General features: G+C 56.2%; 1 protein-coding gene across 1 annotated transcript in view; it reads left to right on the top strand.

The window, feature by feature from the left end:
* The window catches only part of MROH2A (maestro heat like repeat family member 2A), a 54,777-nt gene extending 36,110 nt beyond the window's left edge, over positions 1–18,667 (top strand). The window contains exons 27-41 of the mRNA XM_075530137.1: positions 1,111–1,234; positions 1,644–1,762; positions 2,420–2,572; positions 2,937–3,091; positions 5,026–5,185; positions 5,262–5,455; positions 5,848–5,985; positions 6,281–6,395; positions 11,655–11,801; positions 12,061–12,243; positions 12,910–13,065; positions 15,474–15,602; positions 17,430–17,532; positions 17,832–17,897; positions 18,546–18,667. Of these exons, the coding sequence (XP_075386252.1) occupies positions 1,111–1,234; positions 1,644–1,762; positions 2,420–2,572; positions 2,937–3,091; positions 5,026–5,185; positions 5,262–5,455; positions 5,848–5,985; positions 6,281–6,395; positions 11,655–11,801; positions 12,061–12,243; positions 12,910–13,065; positions 15,474–15,602; positions 17,430–17,532; positions 17,832–17,897; positions 18,546–18,667 (2,064 nt within the window). The remainder of the gene's footprint in view (positions 1–1,110; positions 1,235–1,643; positions 1,763–2,419; positions 2,573–2,936; positions 3,092–5,025; positions 5,186–5,261; positions 5,456–5,847; positions 5,986–6,280; positions 6,396–11,654; positions 11,802–12,060; positions 12,244–12,909; positions 13,066–15,473; positions 15,603–17,429; positions 17,533–17,831; positions 17,898–18,545) is intronic.
* The last annotated feature ends 2,282 nt before the right edge of the window (positions 18,668–20,949 follow it).

Raw genomic sequence — 20,949 nt, 5'->3', positions numbered from 1 at the left:
TTTTCCCGCCGCCAAGCCTTCCTCTCTGTTTCCATTCCAAGCAGCAATGATCGATCTACCTTGATTGCATGTTCGCTCAATCCCAGACAGCAGAAGGTGGTGAAGCCCCTCAATGCCTTAGTGATTGGCGCGTACGGCTGAACAACAGCCGTAGCAACGGTCTTCCTCTGCAGGGTCCACACAGGACCCTCCCACTGACAGCACTGTGCTTCATGTTATATTTTGAGGTGTTCTTTGTGACACGATTGGGACCCCCTTTCCTCCTGAATTTATCATTCTCGGCAGAGTAAACCTGCCGAGTAAAATGGACTCAGAATGGCCACCATCGATCCATTTCAGCTGGCTCATGCTGAGGATATCCATCTTTCCTTTGTGACACTCCCAGTTTCCTAGGTTCGTATTCTGTACATTCCACACCCCGATTGCTGATGGATGCTTGCAGCTGTTTCTTCTCGTGTCCCGTCACCCCATCAAACGGGGTGGAGGGGCGGGGGCCCAATGGCCTTGCTCCATCTGCATCAGCAGTGTTGATTCTCCCTGAAGCAGGCGTAGTTGCAGGGCCTTCCAGCTTGCGGGGCTCAGGGCTCCCCGTCTGGCACTCTTATCAGACCATGTTCCACTGCGGTCCACAGGTTTCCCGGGACTAATCCCTCAGAAGTGGGTCACTTTTTACTCTTCCTAGTCCCTTTTAGCTTTGAAGTTCGTCCATCCTAGGGGACCCTGTTTTGATTTGGTATCTGGAATGCCAGTGACAAAGCTCCCAGCACCCACCCCACCCCCCATCAACAGGAGGGAAAAGTGAAGGCCTGGGAAGTTAGGGAAGGGCCCTACCGAGGCCACCCAGCTAGTGAGCAGGACCCCCGATTTGACCCCAGGCCTCACAAGGCAAGTGTTTGGACATAGAAACCCAGGTGGAAGGGAGACATGGTAGAGTCCTGAGCAGGGGCTCTGTGGTCCACTGATAGTTGGGGCTCGGGGAACTGCAAGCTTGGGCAGGCAGTGCCACCCTGCCCTCCCCATTGGGTGTGTGCAGAGGGCTGCCGGTCCGGGGCGCCCCAGGTGTGCTGAGTGAGTGGAGGGCAGGAGGGTTTTCTTTCCTGTTGCCCACAGATCCCCCTGAAGTTGGGGCAGTTTGGCACCCTGGTGGGACTCATTGCCCCATGTACCTGCGATCCCCACCGAAGAACCCGAGTGGCCTCCACTGACGTCCTGTCCTGCCTGCTGGACCTCCACGGTATAGTGGGATTTGGGGCCAGGCGGGGCGGCGGCGTGTGGATCAGTCAGGGTGGCCAGAGGAGGGAATGGAGGCATGGGGAGAGCTTCCCAGAAGGACTGGGAAAGAGGGGACATTGTTCCGGTGCCTCGCAGGGGCCTGAGTGAGACCAGCACTCCGAGACCAAGGATGTGGTTGCTGGTGGGGTATCATGGACCAGGGACCTGAGCGGTGTAGAGGGGTGTGGGGAGCAGCACTCCCCCAGCCCCCGTCTCCCCCCAGGTGGCAGGAAGGTGACTGGGAAGGTGGGAAGAGGGAGGACGTGGTGTCCAGAGACCAGGAAATAGCCTGGTGCTATGAGAAGCCCGGGGGCAGGTCACCACGGAGCCCATTGTCCTCGCTGAGCCTGTCCACTGTGGCACCCCAACAGCCAGCCAGACCTGCTCCTTGTGGGGCGCATCCAAGCAGAAGGAGCTGCTGAAAAGCAAGGAGGACCTCAAGGACTTGGACGAGGAGCAGGTCATGTGTGCATCTTCCAGAATCGCCAAGGTGACGAGCAGAGGGGGTGGGGAGGGTGGGAGCTGCGTGGGCTGCTGCTAGGTCTCCTGCAATCTGTGGGCACCTGGAGGGGAGGCAGCTTCCTCTGCCTGGCCACGCTGCCCACGTTCTCCTGAGGGGAGGAGGCGGGAGGGTGCTGCCTCCATGGCTTGACTCCCTGCCAGCCATCATTGAGTATTGTGAAGGTTGTAAGGCCTCCTCCCTGGGTGCCTGGCACACACTAGGTGCTCAGCACTCCCCTGCCATCGTCTCCCTTCCCTGAGCGTGGAACAGAGCCCCATGTCCGTGCCTGGGTGGCTGTGGTACATGAAAGTGCCCGTAGCCACCCAGAGGCCTGGGGTCCTTCTGCCTCGGGGTCAGGAGGGCTTGTGGAGAGGCAGGCCTGTGTCCGGGCTAGGAGAGTGAGCAACCAGTTCTAGGGACAGTTGGGAGCAGGGGACGGGCCACATCAGAGCCCCTGGACCTCCTGGCTGAAGTCCAGGATGGCAGCAGTGGGGGCTTTGAAGTTGAGGGCAATGTCCCGGGAAGACCCAAGAGGCTGGCTATGGAGTGTGTGAGAGCAGATGGCAGAGTGTGGGGAGGCTGGGGGCCCAGCAAGAGGCCTGGGCCTTGGGTGCTGACCCCCCGGAGGGCCTGTCCTGGTCCTAGGCGGTGTGCCCGGAGTTCAACTGCGACGAGGTGGTGTCCCTGGTCCAGAAGCTCTGTGAGAACATCGGGGCCATGGGCCTCCAGCATGACAGGGCCTCTGTCACCTGGATCAGCATCTTCCTGCAGACACGAGTCAGGGACCTGGAGGACAAGGTGGAGGCCGCCGGGGTGTGGGGCTGGGGGCCAGGGCCAGGCCCCAGCATTGGACCCTCCACCAGTGGGGACCACTTCCCCCATGTCCCTGGGAGCTGAGGGGGAAGAGAAAGCAGGGCTCAGGGACTAGGAAGACTTTCCCTGAAGGGAGACTGGTGGGTAGGTAGAAGGCAGGCTTAAGGCCCATGGCCTGCCCTGTGGAAGACCCACTGAATCCGGCTCCAGGAAGAGCCAAGATGAAGCACTTGAGAGAGGCCAGAGGGTCAACCCACCCGTGGTCCACGTGGGAAAACCTGGGGGTGAGGGAACCTCCGGAGGCCAGTGGGCTCAGGCTGGCCGGTGATGCCTTGCCCCACCCTGCTAGGTGGCAGAGATCCTGGGTGCTATCTTGGCCCATCTGCCAGTGGTGGACCACCTGGAGGTACGGCGCCTCCTCATCGAGGGCATCCTGCTGCTGGCCCACTACCACCAGGAGACCGTCCTCACCTCGCTCCTGAGGCAGCCCCTGCCCATGGAGAGGTGGGTGCCGGGGACAAAGAGTGGCCACAGGGTGGCTGTGCAGACCGAGCCCAGTGACACTGTCGGAGGGGTGGTGCCTTTGAACTTCCTGTGCAGTGTTTGAGCAGAAAACATACTACTTTACACATGAAAACATACCTGTCGTTAGGTCTAACACCCAAAGCCGTTTCAGTCAGCCCAGCTTACCTGTATGGATACCCCCACGAGGCTCAGCCTCTGTGATGATTTCCTGTTTGGACCGTCTCATGCGCTCAGGTCAGGAGCCCTGGTGGCACCGTGAGTTATGCTTTGGGCTGCTCACTGCAAGGTCAGCAGTTCAAAGCCACCAGCCCCACTGTAGGACGAAGAGGAGGCTTTCCACTCCCGTAGAGAGTGACCGTCTCAGAATCCAGCAGAATCGACTCAATGGCAGCGAGTTTGGAGGGGATGTTTTGTTTTTGATTTTTAATTGTGAGCCTATGTCAATAGCCTCCTTTTTTGAGAGTGAAGTCATAATTAAAGGACAGGAAGGTGAAGAGTGCAGACAGGTTTCTCTGCCCAGCGCCCATAATGCTGCTGCCGATGATGTCACTGGCTAGACTCTGCGAAAAGAGCGTCAGTATTCTTGTAACTATGAAAGAAATGCGACACCTGAGCAATTTATAGCGACTTTTTGGTCTTTTTTAACCATTTTATTGGGAGCTCTTAAGATAGCATACCATTCTATAGTTCAATCACATCGAGTAGTGGTGTAAATTGCTCCCACAATCAGTTTCAAAACATGTCCTTTCTTCTTGAATTCCTTGATATCAGCCCCCCCACTTATCCCTTCCCTCCTCCACCATACTCCCCAGAAACCCTTATTCATTTTTTCCCCTATAATAGTTTTGGGGTTTTTTGGCCTTAATCCAATCTATCCATTCGCATACCATTCTGTTGCTCGGTCCCATAGAGTGGGGTTATACAGTCGTCAATGCTCTCAGCTCCCCAACCCCCCCTATTGCTGATTTTATCGCACGTCATTCTAGGGTCGAAGCTGTCTGGGAGGAGAGGAGGGTCCACGTCCCGGTGGGGTGGTGGGCAATCCTGGGAGTTACCACAGTAAGTGGCACCAACCCCGTTGATGACACTGCCCAAGCCACGCTCAACAGACTGCCCCCATTAACACCCTCCCTGCAAAGATGAAGGTCTTGTTGAATAGCAGCTTGTCTAGCCTTGAGGCAGATTGGTCCCCCCTACGTACAGGACCTTCTATGGGGGTACCAACCTCCGACCTTGATTCATGGTGCTCCTGCGTTACGGAGCGGGACCGCCCCACGCTGTTTTCTTCGCTGCCGTGCCCATGAAAAGCTTGGCCCCTCTGTGGCCATTCTTCAGGGTGGCCGTTCTTCCGTGCAGGGCGCAGGCTGCCTGCGTGCTTCAATCTTGCGTTTCCTATTCTGTGGCACGTAGCGATTCACAGAGACAAAGGTTCTTCTTCAGAGAGTGCCTGGGAGCATAAGCAAGCGGCCCGGCGCCAGGCTGGTGGAACCTCCAGATCCCCTCCCGGTGGGGCTGTGCTTCCAGGGAGCTACGGCTGTCTCGGGGATACCTATGAGCTGGATGGAGAAGCCAGGCTGGAGTTGGGGTTCCCTGTCCACCTGGTGGGGTGGTGGTTACGCTCTGGGCTGCGATCCGCACTGTCAGTGGTTCACATCCATGGGAGAAAGTCTGGGCTTGCTACCCCCCTCAGCAGTTACAGTCTCGGAAACCCACAGGGGTCGCTGGGAGGCAGCACTGACTCGGAGGCAGCGAGTTTTGAGTCTGTGTTATTAAGTACTCTGCAGAGTCAGGGACCTGGGTTCTAATCGTGCCCCCTTAGGCAGGTCACTCCTTGTCCCCAAAAGCTCAAAAGAGGCTTCCCCCACCCAAGGACACGAGGCCAGAACCCCACGGGCCAATCCTGTCTTTGTCAGCCACCTGACGGAGGTGTGGCTGGCTGTGGCGGAGAACGTGCCCTTCGCGCGCACCATGCTCCACGGGCTGATGGGCAGGCTGCAGTCTCGGTTCAGCCCCCAGGCGAAGGTCACGTCCAAGGCGGACATCTGGCGGCTGGCTGCAGTGGACCCTCTGATGGTGAGCGGTGATGGCCGCTGGGGGCACCTTCAGGCCTCCGGACCGGGTTCCCCTAGCCAGCGCCCGTTCTCCGCAGACGCTGTGCACCATCCACCTGCTGGTGGAGAAAGTGGATCAGGACGACAAGCTGCCGGACCTCCTCCCAGACCTGGTGTACACCCTGCTCCTGCAGCTGAGCATCAGCCACGGGCCCGAGGCCGCCTCCCCCGTCCTGAAGACGTGGCGGCTGGTGCATGCTGGAGCCCTGCCTGAGGAAATCAACCCCCAGAGGTGCTCTCCAGGGTGCTCAGTGGTGGGAGGGGCTGGACTCCATAGGCCACCTCCACCGGGGCCCCAGTGGTCCACTCCTGGGGGTGAGGGTGAGCCTGGTGTGAAGGGGGAGCCCCACCCCCCACCACCCTCCATCATACTCTCCTTGCTACCAGTGTGGCATGGTGCTCTGGGCTAGGCAGGCAGGTCCCTCACAGGACTGCCCCACCCCCCAGCAACCCCTGAGCTTGGCTCCTCAGGAGGCACCGTGAACGCATTTCACACACCAGAGAACTGAGGCCCCTCGCTGGGCAGCAGGAGCACAGAGAAGCCTCCCTCCTCCCCAATCTCAGTGCTCCCACCCTGCTGGCTGTGTCCCCCTGAGGCCACCCACTGTCACCCCCTCCTTCCAGGGTCACCGTCAAGGCCATGCAGCAGCTACTGCAGAGGTTCAACAGCGAGCCCCTGCAGCAGGGCCTGGAGGAGCAGGGCGTGTGGGCCCTCCTGGAGAACAGGGCCACCTTCCTGGAGGGTGTGGGCCTTCTGGCCAGGTGGGTGGGCCAGGCACTGTCTGCCAGAGGGAGGACTTCCAAGCCTGCCATCTTCCCATGAGCAGTAGACAGCCCCTCTTTCCTCCAGGGAGTGGCTGCTAGGTCAGAACCCCCAGCCCTTCCTTATATGAAACGGAGATAGAAGTCCCTGCTTCATCATGCCCCTGGGCGAGGGGGTGGGGAGGCCAGCCAGGAGGCTCAGCGACCTGCCCAGGTCACCTGTGAGCTGCTGGGCCTTCGTAGGGGTCACCGGGGCTGGGGACCTCCCGCCCACCACGGTGGTGTCTCTCCCCAGACTGTGCCTGCAGCACCTGGAAGGCCACCTGCCGAGGCTGTCGGAGCTGGTGCTCAGAGGCCTGGACACAGATGTCCTGAGCTGCCGCGTCAGCAGCACGGCCGTGTGTGTGGAAGTGAGGCCCCCGCCGGGGTGGGCAGGGGCAGGGAAGCATCGGAGTCCCCGGGGGCAGCTGGGTTTCCCTCATCTGCATTCACCGCTCCGGTCCAGAGTGACACTGTGGGGGGAGACTCAGTAGGGATTTGGAGTGATGACCCCATGGACTCCCCATGGAGCCATGGTGGGTTCTAGATGGTGGGCAGGGCTTTGCTGGGCACCAGGACCAGGGGCGCGGGATGGCTGGTTGGACCCCGTTTCCCTGTAAACAGCCGGAGCTCTGTGGGGATCCTGAGGGAACTGGCTGGAATATTCTAGGAGTCTTGCTGATGGCATGGGTCCCGGGACACCATAGGAACGAAGCACTAAGCCTGGGCTCAGCTGGCACTATTTCTGTAAAGGTTGGGGGCAGTAGACGCTCTGATTGCGGGGGCTGTCTGGTCTTGCTGCGATGGCTCCGCTCAGCTGTGCGAACCTGAAGGTAGCCTCCATCAACAGCAGCCAAAAACCCAAACCCACTGCCATCAGGCCGGTCCGGGCTCATGGCAACCCAATAGGACAGACTAGAACTGCCCCCTAAGGGTGACTGGGACCCTAGACCTTTACTAGAGCAGACAACCTCATCTTTCTCCCACGAGCTACAGATCTTCCTGTTTTAGCCCAATGCCTAAGCCACAGCACCACTAGGTCTGCTCTGAAAGCAGCGACAGGCAATCCCCAAGCCAACGGGCGAGGCTGTGTGCCAATAAAACTTATTGACGGACACCAGAATTTAAAGACCATATCATTTTCAGGGTGTCATGAACTATGCCTTTCTCTGGTCTGTCCACGCTATGACCCTCAAACAAATTTTGCATTTAAACTTGTAAAACAAGAAAAAGACTAACAACTCAATTAAAAAACAAACAAACAAACAAACAAACAAAAGAGGGACCAAAGGACTTTAATTGCAGCTAGAAATTCCACTCTTATATGTACCCAGTGGTGAAATTCAAATAATTTAACAACCGGTTTGCTGCCTGAATCACTAAGTACAAAACAAGAACAACAACAACAATAAGGCCGAAGGTAGTTTACTCTTTCATACACTTAAAACTTAAACAAGAACAATCTAAGAGGTACACAAAACTAGATTCTGTGAAGAGGAAAACTTCTGAAGTGTTAAGGAAAAAATGTTAAATAACACCTGACACCCCCCCCCAAAAAAAAAACCCAACAACCCAATACAACTGTTATTTGAGATATTTCCACATTGCCTCTTGATTGGCATTCTCGTTTGTGACATTCCTCGCTTTTAGCTGCGCGTCCTCGGCTGTGTGGTTTACTCTTAACCATCTTCCGCTCTAAGGGTAGGATCCTCTTTCCTTTAGTAGAGCGGTTCTCAATCTGTGAGTCTCGAATGGCCCTTTCACCAGGGTTGCCCGATTCCTAACAGTAGCAAAATGACAGTGGTGAAGTTGCAACGAAAATGATGATGGTTGGGGGGCCACCGCAGCAGGAGGAACCGTATGAAAGGGCCGTGGCATGAGGAAGGTTGAGGAGGGCCGATTAGACAATAGTCATAGGGTTTGATGGATTAGAGACAGCTCCAGGTGACTTCTCTTCCCTGAACATGCTATGTTCCCTTCTGAAAACCCCTTCATACTTCTGCTGAACTTACAGAAATTCCTCTGACAATATGGTTAGTTCTTCAAACAGGAGTTGTATAATTCACTCATCATATCTCATGGGAATCTGGGGACGTGACACAAAGCTGAAACAAATGACAGCGTGTCACCCTCTGGCTGTCTGGCATTTTGTCTCCTCGCGTTCTATGTTTGTTTACTGAAATAAGCAAAAGGAAACAACAATGTAGTCTTTCGTCAAAAGTATAACAAGTTTCACGAAAGAAATAAATGAGAATTACTAGCAGAATGCCATCTGACTTTTTTGCACCTATGGACAGAATGAACATGACTATGGGCGCTTGGAACACGCTCTTGTGCAGATGAACGTTACGAAAGAGTCAGGAGTGTGCATTTGTGGTTCCACAGCGGCAGCCGCCCAGCCGCCCACCTGAGCGAGAACCCCGGTTATGAGTGCCATTGTAACAAGCGGTTCGCCAAACTCAACAAAAACTTCAGTGTCTGTTCTGCTGAACCGGGTTGAACCCCACCACTGAATCCCACCACTGCACATGCCCGAAAGACGTGGGAGCAATAAATAACTCAGAGATCCCTGAATGGGGATGATGATAGCAGCATTATTCACAGTAGAGCCACGTGTCTCTCAAAAGATGCATGGATAACCAATGTGCGGTCGAATGGAGTATCACGCAGCATTGAAGGGAAATGAAATCTTGATCCACGTTATGACGCAGAGGGAACTCGAAGACATCCTGCTGAGTGAAGTAAGCCAGACACAGAGGAGGAGTCTGGTTGTGTTGTTTTTGATAAGCGCAGTCCCCGCTTCTGATTCATAGAAATCCTGTGTGGCGGAGCAGAGCCGTATCCCGCCAGGTCCTCAGCCAGCCTTCCAATGCCCTTACGCTTGAGCTCCTCTGTGCAGACAGTCAGTCCTTCTTGCCAAGAGTCGTCCTCTTTTTGGCTGCCCTGCTGCTTCACCAAGAACGAGGTCCTTCTCCAGGGACCCAGTTCTCCTGAGGATGTGCCCAAAGTCTCTCCATCCTTGCCTCTAAGAAGCATTCTGGCTACACTTCTTCCAAGACAGATTTGTTTGTCCTTTTGGCAGTCCATGTGCCTTAAAAATTCTTCTCCGGCACCATAATTTACACACATAGAATCTTCTTCAGGTTTGATTATTCAGTGTCCATCTTTCACATGTGTAGGAGGTCCGGCGCAGCTTAGTCCTCAAAACAACACCCTTGTTTTTCAACTCTCTAAAGAGGTCTTGTGCAGCAGATTTACCCACTGCAATGTCTCATTTGATCTCATACCCGCTGCTTCCATGAGCATTGATTGTGGACCCATGACCGACGAAGCCCTTGGCAACTTCGACCTTCTCTCCATGATAGTGTGCACTCCCATGAAATATCTAGAATATGAAATGTTTTTATTAAAGAGCCCCAATGAAAATATCTAGAATAGGAAAAGTCAAACCCACTGCCATCCAGTCAATTTCAGTGTGTGTGTCTGCAGAGTGTAAATTGTTGTGGGGAGCAGACAGCCTCATCTTTCTCCTGACAATGGACTGGGGGGTTTGAATCCATGACCTCAACACCTGACCAAGAGTGCATGTTGCTGCTGTCAGGTGCTTATGGGTCAGCGCTGACTCGTAATGACCCTATGGACAATAGGAAAAATGGCTGCCCAGCCCTGTGGCATTTTCACAATGTTCCGCTGATGCAGCCACGGTGCCAATCCACCTCACTGAAGGCCTTCCTACTTTTGGATGGCCCTCCACTTTGCCAAGAAAGAGGTCCTTCTCCAAGGTCTCATCCCTTCTGCCACCATGTCCCGAGTATGTGGGACTGGAGTCTTGCCATCCTTGTTTCTAGGGAGCCTCCTGGCTGTGCTTTCTTCCAGGCAGATGTACTCGCTCTCTGGCAGCCCACAGCGCATCCAATATCCCTCACCACCACCATCAGTCAAATGCCAAATGCGCCCATTCTTCCGAGGTCTTCCTCAGTCACGTCCAGCTTCCACACGTAGACGAAGCAATTGAAAATGCCAGGCCTCGGGTCAGGCATACCGAAAGCAAAGCAAACCACCACTGCTTGAGTTGACTTAGACTCATCACTGTTTGAGTTGGTTTAGACTCATCACTGAGTTGGTTTAGACTCATCACTGAGTTGACTTAGACTCATCAATGAGTTGACATAGACTCATCATTGAGTTGGTTTAGACTCACACTGTTTGAGTTGGGTAGGCTTATAGGGACCTGGCACAGGGTTTCCAGGACTTTGTGAAATTTTGTGGGAAGATAATCTCCTGTCTCCCTCAGATGGGCTGCTGGGTTTGAACTGCCAACCTTGGGGCAGGGATAGGATGTGGGAGTCCTTGCATTGGACCACCATCTGCCCCTAGTTTGCTTTCTCAGGATCACTTCTATTGCATCTGCTCTGACTCACAGTGGCCCTATAGGGAAGCCTAGAACTGCCCTGTGGGGTTTCTGAAATGGGTAAGTCTTTACAGGAGTAGAAAGCCTCAACTTTCTCCCACAGAGAAGCTAGTGGTTTCCAACTGCTGACCTGGTGGCTAGCCATTCAACTTGTAACCATTACGTCAAATTTACTGCCATCAACTCAATTCCAACAGCACACACACACACACACAGACACACACACACACACACACACACACACACACACGGGCCCTATTGACCTGAAGTCCTGGTATTTGAGTCTGAGGCTGGAAGTGACCCTCTAAACCCCATTGCCACCACCCTTAAACCCAAACCCATTGCCCTTGAACTGATTGTGACTCATGGTGACCCAGCAGGGCAGAGCAGAACTTCCCCTGAGCATTTCCAGGGCCCATAGAATAGTGGGTGGATATGAACTGCTGACCTTTTGGTTAGCTGCCAATTGCTTTGGCCCCTGCGCCACCAGGGATTCCCTCTGTGACTCCCAGAGCCAAGACTCAGCTTCACCTGCATCTCTGTGCGGGCCCAAGGGCACAGGTCCTATGAACACGAGAGGGGTTGACGTAGTGGCTGCAACACCGTACTCAGTGTGGTCATCATGGTGAGCATGGAGCAGGAGCAGGCGAGGTTCCTTTCTGTTGTTCACGAGGCCACTGTGAGTCGGAACCGACCCCATTGCCCCGGTTGATGACAGCAAGAACACCACCACCTCCACCACCTCCACCTCCTCTACCTCCACCTCCACCACCTCCACCTCCACCTCCACCTCCACCACCACCTCCACCTCCACCACTTTCACCACCACCACCTCCACCACCACCTCTGCCTCCATCACCACCACCACCTCCACCACCACCTCTACCTCCATCACCATTAACACCACCACCATCTCCACCATCACCACCTCCACCACCACCTCCACCACCACCTCCACCAATTAGCCCGGAAGTGAGAGGTCAGACCTGCTACAGAAAGGCGAGCTCGTCGGCTTCTGGGAAGAGGACAGTTGAGAAAGCCCGTGGAGCAGTTTGACTCTGTGACCCAAGGGTGGGGTTTCCCGGAGTCGGAATTGCTTCCCTGGCCACAGGTTCGGGGTTTGTTTGGAGAGAGGTGGCGTGTGTTTCCAGAGGCCCCAGCTGGTGGGTGGAGGAGTGGGCTTCTATCGGTGATAAGCTTAAGAAGTTCTCCTTCCTAGTTCATGAGCGACCCGGTTCTGTACCAGGAGAAGCTGCTGAAGCAGGCTGTGTCGGCGCTGGAGCGAGGCGTGGACCAGGAGGATGAGGCCCTGCGGGTGCTCTCCCTGCGCGCCCTTGGCAACATGGCCCTTGGAGCCCCCAAGAAGGTACCATGATGCCACGGGTACCACACGGGCACCTGCCGTCAAGACAGAGCACAGTGGAGGGGACGGACCATGCCCGCTGAGCCAGCAGATGGGGCTGGGGGAAGCCCCAGAGCTGGGTGGTGAGACTGCCCACTGAGCCAATCTTGGGGTGCAGCCCCGAGCTGAGTGGCAGGGACTGTCCCTGTGGAGACCCAGCTCAAGAGCTTCTGGTCACCCAGAAAGCCAGCTGGTAGAGGCTGATGGCCCCTGCCCCATCCAGGTGAAGCAATACCGGAAACTCCTGCTGGAGACGTTCCTGGGCTCCCTGCAGGAGCCGGCCAGCACCAGCGTGGTCGCTGAGGGTTTGGCTGCCCTGATCAAGGTCCTGGCGGAGCTCCGGGAAGGAGACGTGGGGCACTCTTTCGACACCATCTCAGAGCAGTGCAGGGCCTTCTTCGACAACGTGAGTCCAGCTGGGGTGCTCCCAGCCTCATGAATAAAATGCCTGCTCGTGAGGGATGGGCTCTTGGGAGCACTGGAAAAAGAGCCCTGGGCCCAGATCCTACCTACAGCCCTGTAGCCATCGGGGCGATGCTGTGGGCTAACGTGGGTCAGGACAGCACTGTGCCCCACAAGGGTCTCAGCAGCTGGTTTTCCCAAAGGTCACCAGGGCTTTCTTCCGAGGTGCCTCTGGTGGATTTGAACTTCTCGTCCTTGGACCAGCAGCTGAGCGTGGGTCTGGACTCAGCCCCTGGCTGCTATGGGGATCTTGTGGAAAAACCCCACAGTTGTTCCATGCTCCAGAGGATCCACAGCTGGGGGTCTGAGGATGCACGGGGCTCCCTTATACCCTACTCCCCTGGGTCCTTGAGCCTCCAGATCCCCTGGGACCACCCACCAGGAGCAGGGCCAGGTGGTGGTGGGTCCTCTGAGGTGGCACAAGTGCCCCTTCCTGGGAAGAGATGGTCGTTGACCCCATAGTGGGGCCTAGACTCCGTGGGATGACCCAGAGGGGCTTCTCAGAGCTGAGGGGTGGGGGGGGGCAGGGAGATGGTCCCCGTGGAAGGACAGGTCCTCTGGGGCTTCTGCCTCCAGAAGCTCAGACCTTCCCCGCGTCCTTTGGCCGCAGGAGAGCGAGCTGCTGAGGCTCAAAGCCTTTGTGCTCTTTGGGAAGCTGGCCACGGTAGTCCGGATCTCCAAGAAGCATCTCTTCAAGGTGGAGCTGAAGAAAGCCTGGGTCCCCCTCATGCTGCACTGCCAGGACCCCAGCCCGTGTGCAGCCAGAGTAAGAGCCGGCGTCCTCGCGGCCCCGTGGCGCCCGCAGATGGTTCACTAGAATCTAGCTGCGCGGAGCCCCTGGTGGCTCATGGAAGGTTAGAGGCTGGAGTCCACTCGGAGGTACCAGGTGGAAGAAAGGCCTGCCATCTACTTCTGAAAACAGCCATTGAAAGCCCGATGGAGCCCAGGTCTACCCTGACGCACACACGGGCTCGCTGGAGCCGGCACCGGCTCCATAGGCCCGGTTGTTGGTGGTCCAGCTGGGCAGGGTGCAAAGCCGGCGTGGCCTGCGCTTCCCTCGTTCATGCCTGCAGACACGCTCTCCCTCACTGCCTCCTCAGGCCCAGACTCCATGATGCCCTCTGCCTCTCGCTGTGGGCGGGCTTGGTCGGTGCTGAATCAACATAAGACCCCCCTGGAGAAGAGGCGGCCTTCGGTCCCTGAGTAACATTAGCCAGGTCCCTCGAGCACTAGGTGAGCCCTCAGCAGTGCTGGGGCTGAGGGCTGAAGGTGTTCTGGTATCATTGTGGTTCCCAAGGAGATTGGGGGTCCCCCTCCCTCATCAGTGCCTTTGTGCCCGCCCCCCCACCCTGCCCAGGTGTTCCAGAAGCAACTCCTTGGATGGTATGCTGATGTGGGGTTCAGGCTTAGCCCAGGCAAGAAGCGGCACCTAGCGGCACCTCTTCCAGCTCAGGCCTGGCCAGCAGGTCTAGGCTCACTCGGTGTGTCCAGAATGATGTCCTGAGTGGGCACACAGAGACAGGCAGCATGAGGAGCTCCATCCACAGTGACCCCACAAGGGCACAGAGAGACCGGGTGGGATCTGAGGAGCTCCATCAACAGTGGTGTCATGACATCACGGCGCGGAGAAAGTACAAGGAAGTCCAGCAGGGACAACTGTGAGGGGACCTGGAGGAGGGGAGAGTGACTCCACAGAGGGACAGACAGAGACAGAGGGTGGGAGTGGGTGGGACCTGAGGGGACCCCACCAGTGACGTCATAAAGGTCCACACAGAGACAGAGAGAACCAACCAACTCCAACCATCAGTGTGAAGGGGCACAGTGACGGGCGGGGTGGAGGTGGGGTGTCTCTGAGGGACCCCATCAGCAATGACGTCATGAAGGGACACACAGTGGTGGGGGGGGGAGTCTAAAGAACTCCATCAACAAAGGCGCTTGGAGGGACACACAGTGACAGGGAGACTGAGCAGCTCTATCGTTAACAATGTCCTCGGGAGACACAATGGGGGAATCCGAGGAATTCCATCGACAAGACACGGTGGTCAGACACACGGAGACATGGAGAGTGAGGGATTCCATCAGCAACGATGTCATGAATGGACACACAGAGACATGGAGAGCGAGGGATTCCATCAGCAACGATGTCATGAATGGACACACAGAGACATGGAGAGCGAGGGATTCCATCAGCAACGATGTCATGAATGGACACACAGAGACATGGAGAGCGAGGGATTCCATCAGCAACGATGTCATGAATGGACACACAGAGACATGGAGAGCGAGGGATTCCATCAGCAACGATGTCATGAATAGACACGCATAGACTGGGACAATGGGGAACTCCATCAGCAACGACTTCATGAATAGAGACACACAGAGACTTGGGGGTGGGGTCAGCCTGGGGAAAGGCAATGGGAGTCTGAGGACGACCTCCAAGAGGACAGTTGGGTGAAGGGAAACCCAGGAAGGACATCAGATGCTCCCAGCCTGGGATACACACACCCCAACACCCTCCTCCCACCCCCACACTCCTGCAAGTACGCCTCTTGGTCCAACCCCACCAGAAGCCAGAGCCTGGAGCTGTTGACAGCAGTGGCCAGGAGGGAAAGGAAGGAAGGGTCTGGGAGGCACGACCTTACCCCTCCAGGCTGCCCTGCCAGACTCTGGTGCGGCTCTAGCTCTGGTTTCTTGAACCGCAGGTCCCAGCATGGCTGCTGAGGCCAGGAGGTCCTGGCTGAGGGGGCCAGTGGGACTTGGTGTGGAGCTGCCTCTGACCTTCCCCCCTCTCTCCCTCATCCTCCCCCGCCTCAAACCACATTCCCTGGAATGGAGTCTGCCTCGTGGTGGCCTCGTGTGTGTGTCAGAGCAGAGTTCTGCTCCAATGGGCTTCCAATGGCGGAGGGTCTGGAAGTTGTTTGCTAGTGGTTTCTTCCAGGTGCCTCTCGGTAGACCAGAACCTCTAAGCATTGACTAAGCAGCCAAGAGTCTCATCATTTGTACCACCCACCCAGGAGAAGGGGCCTTTTTAAATGCACGTGCCGGCATTCCACAGGCGGCAGTGACTCTAGCCTAGCTGGTCCCTCCCGCCAGCCTTGTCACCCCCAACCCCACCCATGCATAAGTAGCCCTGGACCCACCTCACTCCTGTTGCTGTCTCCCTGCCCCTCCCAGGCCTGCTCAGAGACCATGTTCCAGTGCCTTCACTTCTGGGGCTGCAAGGGTCTGGAGAGACCCCTTGGGCAGAGCACCCCCAGCCCGGATGAGATGATGGGGTTCCAGATGACCATGTGCTCCATCCTGGTGAGGAAGCAGAACGACTTAACTCGCGTGCGCCATTAATGATATTGTTTGATAATTTCCACATCCCTTGCATTGCCTTTCTTTGGAGCGAGCACACGTATGGATGTCTTCCAGCCAGCTGGCCAGGTTAGCCGTCTCCCACATTTCTTGGCGTAGATGAGTGAGTGCTTCCAGTAGGACCTCTTCAACGGGTGTGCTGTCCATTCCTGAAGCCCTGTTTCTCACCAATGGCCTGAACTTCCTCCATCAGTTCTTGAGGACAGGCCACCTCCTGAAGTGGCTGAGCTCCACCAGTCTCTCTCTCTCTCACTCTCTCTCTCGCTCTCCCTCTCTGGCTTTGCACATTCCTCTCAGCTTCTTTTGCGTCTTCCTGCATCATTCAATGTCCTGCCCATGGCATCCCTCAGCATTGCAACTCGAGGTTTGGGTTTTTCCTTCATGTCACCCAGTTTAAGAAATCTGTAGCATGCTCTCCCCTCTTTTATTTGCTAATCCATGCATTTGCACGTTACATTAGAATAGTTTACTTTCTCTTCTTGATCCGCCCTCCGACATCCTCCCTCCAGCTCCTTCACTTCACCCTTTCTTCCAGTTGCTCTTTCTGATGCTACAGGGAAGAGCAGGCTGCTGAGTCTTTTCTGAAATCTCTTTCAGTCTTTTCTTTCTCTCCTGCTTTTTTGATTTTTAAATGACCTTCTCCTTTCTGGATGAGTAGGGTCCCAGAGCTCATCTGGTCTTTAGTCACTAGAGTTCAGTGAGTCATATCTATACTGGAAGGGGCCTCTAATTTCAGGTGGGACATACTCAAGGTTATGATTTATTTATTGATCGGCTCTCCTGGGCTTTCTTTCTTTTTTTTTTGTTTTTTTTTTTTTTGCAGCTTCAACTTGAACTTGCACCCGAACAATCAGTAGTCTGTTCTGACTGATGTATGGAGTTTCTCCATGGCCTCTTCCCTCAGATGTGGTGTGTTTGATTCCCGTGTGTTCCATCTGGTGAGGTGCATGTGTCCAGTCACCACATTCCGTTTGTTTGTTTGATTTTAAAGGCAGTTCCAGTGAAGAAGCTGCTGGTCTTGCAAAATTTTGTCATACACCCTCCAATATCATTTTGATCTCTAGGCCCATAGTTCCCAACTACTGATCCTTCTTCACTTCCAACATCTGTGTTCCAATTTCCAATAATCATCAATGCATCTTGACCATGTTTTCATCGACTTCAGGCTTGCAATGTTGGTATAAAACAAACCTTGCCTTTTTCACCGTGCCATCAGCGGTTGATGCACTTCGGTGATTAACAGTTGTATTCACGGGTCTTCCGTGTAGATGTATGGATGTTCTTCTACCACTGACAGCCAGCACTGACCTTCAGAACAGCGTTCCTTCCGCATGCTCTCTTTGACCATGAATGCGATGCGACTCTTTGGTTGGTATATAGCTCACACATTACCATCCCACCCTCTAGCCAATAAAGGATGGTGTATGCAGCACCTTATTTTCTTATATTTTGTCTTCAAAATCCAGAGGTGCAGACTGGCTGCATCTCAAGTACCCAAGAGCCACCTGTAGCCAGCGGCTGCCATGTTGTAAGACACTGGTCTGGGACATGTAGTATTCTCTTTGCAGGCAGGCAAGAATGGAACAGGGGCTGGTGGCCCTCAAATCACTGGTTACCTAATCTGCCACAGGCACAGGGGCCGGCAGCTGCCCCCACTGGTCTTTAGCTGCAGGAGCCTGGATGCCATTGGCAAGGCGACCAGCAGGAGGTGACCCTTCAGTCCCAGGAGCCCTCCCGCCCCTGCAAGGCTGAGCCTCTTGTTTTCTGCAGACTCAGAAGAAACCTACTGTGCTCTACAGCTTCCTGTTAGACACAGTCTCCTACTTGAAAAGCAACTCTTCCAGGGTCAGAATGGCTGCATGCAACCTGGCAGGTGGGCAGACAGCTCCCCCTCTCCCGCCCTCCTCCCGTCCCAGCATAGGGAGGTCCTGAAGGGTCTCATCCACTGCAGCCAGGATGCTGGGCTCTGGAGTGGGCAGGGGCACTGGGTGGCAACACTGAGACCCAAGCCCGGGTCTAGCCCCCACCCCAGAACCCACCAGTCTACTGCCCCGATGCTGGAGGGTCTTCTCATCCTCCTCCCGCCCTACGGAGGTCACTGTGTGTGACCACCGAGAGACAGGCTGGTTACCCAGCCTGGTGCTCAGAGCCTGCCCCCGGCTCTCCTTTCAGGGATCCTGATGAATCGGATGGCCACCAGCTCCCTGAGGAAGCTGGACTTCCCGGCGTTGCGGAATGGTAAGTAGCGAGGGGACGTGGGTGCCCTGCTCACAAAGATTGGTTTGTGGAAGGTGGGCCTCGGCCCAGTGAAGCCACCCAGGAGGCCCCTCCCCACCCTCGGTTGTGTTGGGGACAGTGAGAGCTCAGGGCTTCCCCGGGAGAGGACTGTTGGTGGAGGGATGCTGTCTAGTCCCCTGTGGTTTCCTTGGCTCCAGAGGGGAGGGGTGCTCCAAGAGGTGGAGCAGGCCTGCGGACTCCCAATATCCCCCTCCCCAAGTCTCTGACCTCAGATACAAGAGAATCCCACCTGTAACCCACCTGTGCCATTGGCTACCACAGCTGACCATGGCAGGACTGTGGCCTCCATGGTCCCATGGTCACCACAGGCAACCAGGGTGGGGCACAGATCTCCATGGTCACTGTGGCCAACCGGGATGGGCCTGTGGCCTTGAGCATCACCAAGGCCAACCAGGACCAGGGTGGGGCGTAGACCCCGTACGGTCACCTAGGCCGACCAGGTAGGGCTGAGGCCACCACCATCCTTGCAGTGGTCTTAGATCCCCATCCTCACCAAGGCCACCAGAGCAGGGCAAAGACCCCCACCGTCAGCAGTGGCACCCGCGGTGAAGCTGTGACCCTGGCTCTCCCTCTCGTGCTTGCTCCCAGCGTTCCAGGAGCTCCAGCTGGATTCGGACCCCGGTGTGCGACATGCAGCCCTGGAGACCTTGAAGGTCCTGGACAACTGCAGTCAGCACGGGCTTCTAGCTTCCCCCGAAAGCACTTCCTAGGGCCCACGTGCAACTGCCATGCCACCAGGGCCTCCTGGCCTCTTCAGCGAGTCTATAAGGAAAACAACCTCTTGCTCTGAGACAAGCAGAGCCTCTCTGTCTCTCCTCCCTCAGGAATGGCTCCTGCCACCATCTGGTGTCCCCAGGGTTGCAGGAAGGAGGCCCGTCCCCTGGGGCCATCCTGTTCTGCCTTTTCCCTTCAAAGGACCTGAGACATCCTGCCCTGCCCCCCCAGCCCCTCTGCCCTCCCACCCCACACACCTATGTGTGCCTGGGTCCTTGCCACCCAGCTGGGCTGCCCTTTCCCTTGGAAAGGAAGGACAGACTTCCAGCCCACAGTCACAGCACGCACAGAGAGGATGGGCAGGAGTCTCAAGGCTGGGGTGACACTGGGCCAGAACTATGGAACCGTGTTTGGACGGCTGGACCAGACCCCCGGCGAGGCCTGGGACAAGATCCCGCAGAGGAACTCCACCCCTGTGCTCGTCCACGGACCTGGAGGGGAGGGCAGGCGGGAGATGAGCCTCAGGTGAGGCTCCCAAGGCAGGGATGTGGGACTTGCGGCTGGAGGCCGTGACTGTGGGCTGGGCGCCCAGGCAACAAACAGCAGGACGCTCCTCTGCCAGGCGCCCAGGATTGTGCTATGCTGGGTGGGGTGTCTGTCCATCGGCACCCTGGAGGGGCAGCTGCCCATTTGTGGAGACACTCACACCCACCACTCCTGGGGGCAAAAGGTGGGTGGGTGGGAAGTTACAGTCACATGCAAAGGACAGAGATTTAAGAATGTTCAAAGAGGGCAGGAAAGGGAGGGTTTCTTTAAGCACTAGAAACCAGGAAAAAAAGAATTAAAATGCCTGAAGTGTAGCCTCTGCGCAATAAAAGACCATGGAAAAATGGCTGAGCATTTTTGGGGGAGAGGTTCTTTGCGATGTATGCAAGACTGAACTGGTTCCCAACAGATGGAGACGCCAAGAGACAGGTGTGGGCTCCCTCTGGGTCCCTGGTGGGCATATATGCCTTCCACCCACCACGCTGGCAACCCTGGTGATGCCTGGTGACACCCCCATTGCTGAGTGGACCGCGCCCAGAGGAAGCAGTCGGACAGCAACTAGGGACGCTGACCACACACCTGTCCCAATAACTCACCCCTCTGGGGTTTGCCCCAAGGAGCCCTGGTAGGCCTAGTGGTTACACATCGGGCTGCTCACTGCAAGGTCAGCAGTTTGAAACCACCAGCTGCTCCTCCAGACAAACGGGCTTTCTGCTCCCAGAAAGTCACTCTGGGACCCTCACAGGGGCAGGTCCACCGGCCCTGTAGGGTCTCTGAGTCAGCATCGACTCGATGGCAGTGAATGTTAGCAGTGTGCACACGGGTCTCTGCTAGGAGACAGGAGAACCGACTTCAGCTTTCCAATTCCTTCCTTCCAGCCTCTGCCTCACTGTTTTGCGGACAGCAGAGCCTCGTTCAGCATCCCATTCCGTGCGCACGTGGCCTTAGGCCACGTGTCTCACGTGTGGGATGCAGATCCTCCCGTGGGGACGGGCTCCGTCGGAGCAGTTCTACCCTGTGTCCTATGGGGTCTCCGTGGAGTCGGCACGGGCTCCGTGGCTGAGTTCGGTTTTTTGAGGGTTTGCCTCAGGTAATCGGACACACGTGTGCAGGTCCCTGGGGTTCCACATGCTTAGCACCTGCTCCAAGATCGAGGAATGGGCCTGGAGTGCATGGTTCACCCAGCGGCTGTCCTTCGGCAAGTTGGTGGTTCAAAACCAGCATCTCCTCCAAAGAAAAGGGCTTTCTACTCCTGTAGTCTCAGAAGCGCACAGTGGCAGTTCTACCCTGTCCTCTGGGGCCGCTGAGTCAGTACTGACATGATGGCCGAGGTTTGAGGGAGCAAGCTGAAACCCCAAACCACACCCGCTCCTACTGAGCGGATTCAGGCGCAGTGACCCTGCAGGGCAGAAACTGCCCACGGGGTTTCCAAGGAGGTCATCTTTCCGGAGGGTCTGAGCTGCTGACCTTTTGGTAGGCAGCTGACTGCTTTGATCATGAACTCTAAACCCAAAGCACCGTGTCTCAGTGTTCCGAAGCTGACCCACAGTGGCCACGTAGGGCGGCAGAGACTGCCGCTCCAACACCCACCCCTGGTGCCTGGGGTCCTCTGGAAGCCATGCAGCTGCCTGGCCCTGCAGGCTCCGGCTCCTCCACCCAGGCGGTGGAAATGCAGCGTTTAAAGGACGTGTGAGCTGGAGAAGAAAGTGTCAACATGTTGCAGATGAGCAGC

Source organism: Tenrec ecaudatus, chromosome 13 (genome assembly GCF_050624435.1).
Source record: "Tenrec ecaudatus isolate mTenEca1 chromosome 13, mTenEca1.hap1, whole genome shotgun sequence".
NCBI lineage: Eukaryota > Metazoa > Chordata > Mammalia > Afrosoricida > Tenrecidae > Tenrec > Tenrec ecaudatus.
This window is presented reverse-complemented; position numbering and strand designations above follow the sequence as displayed.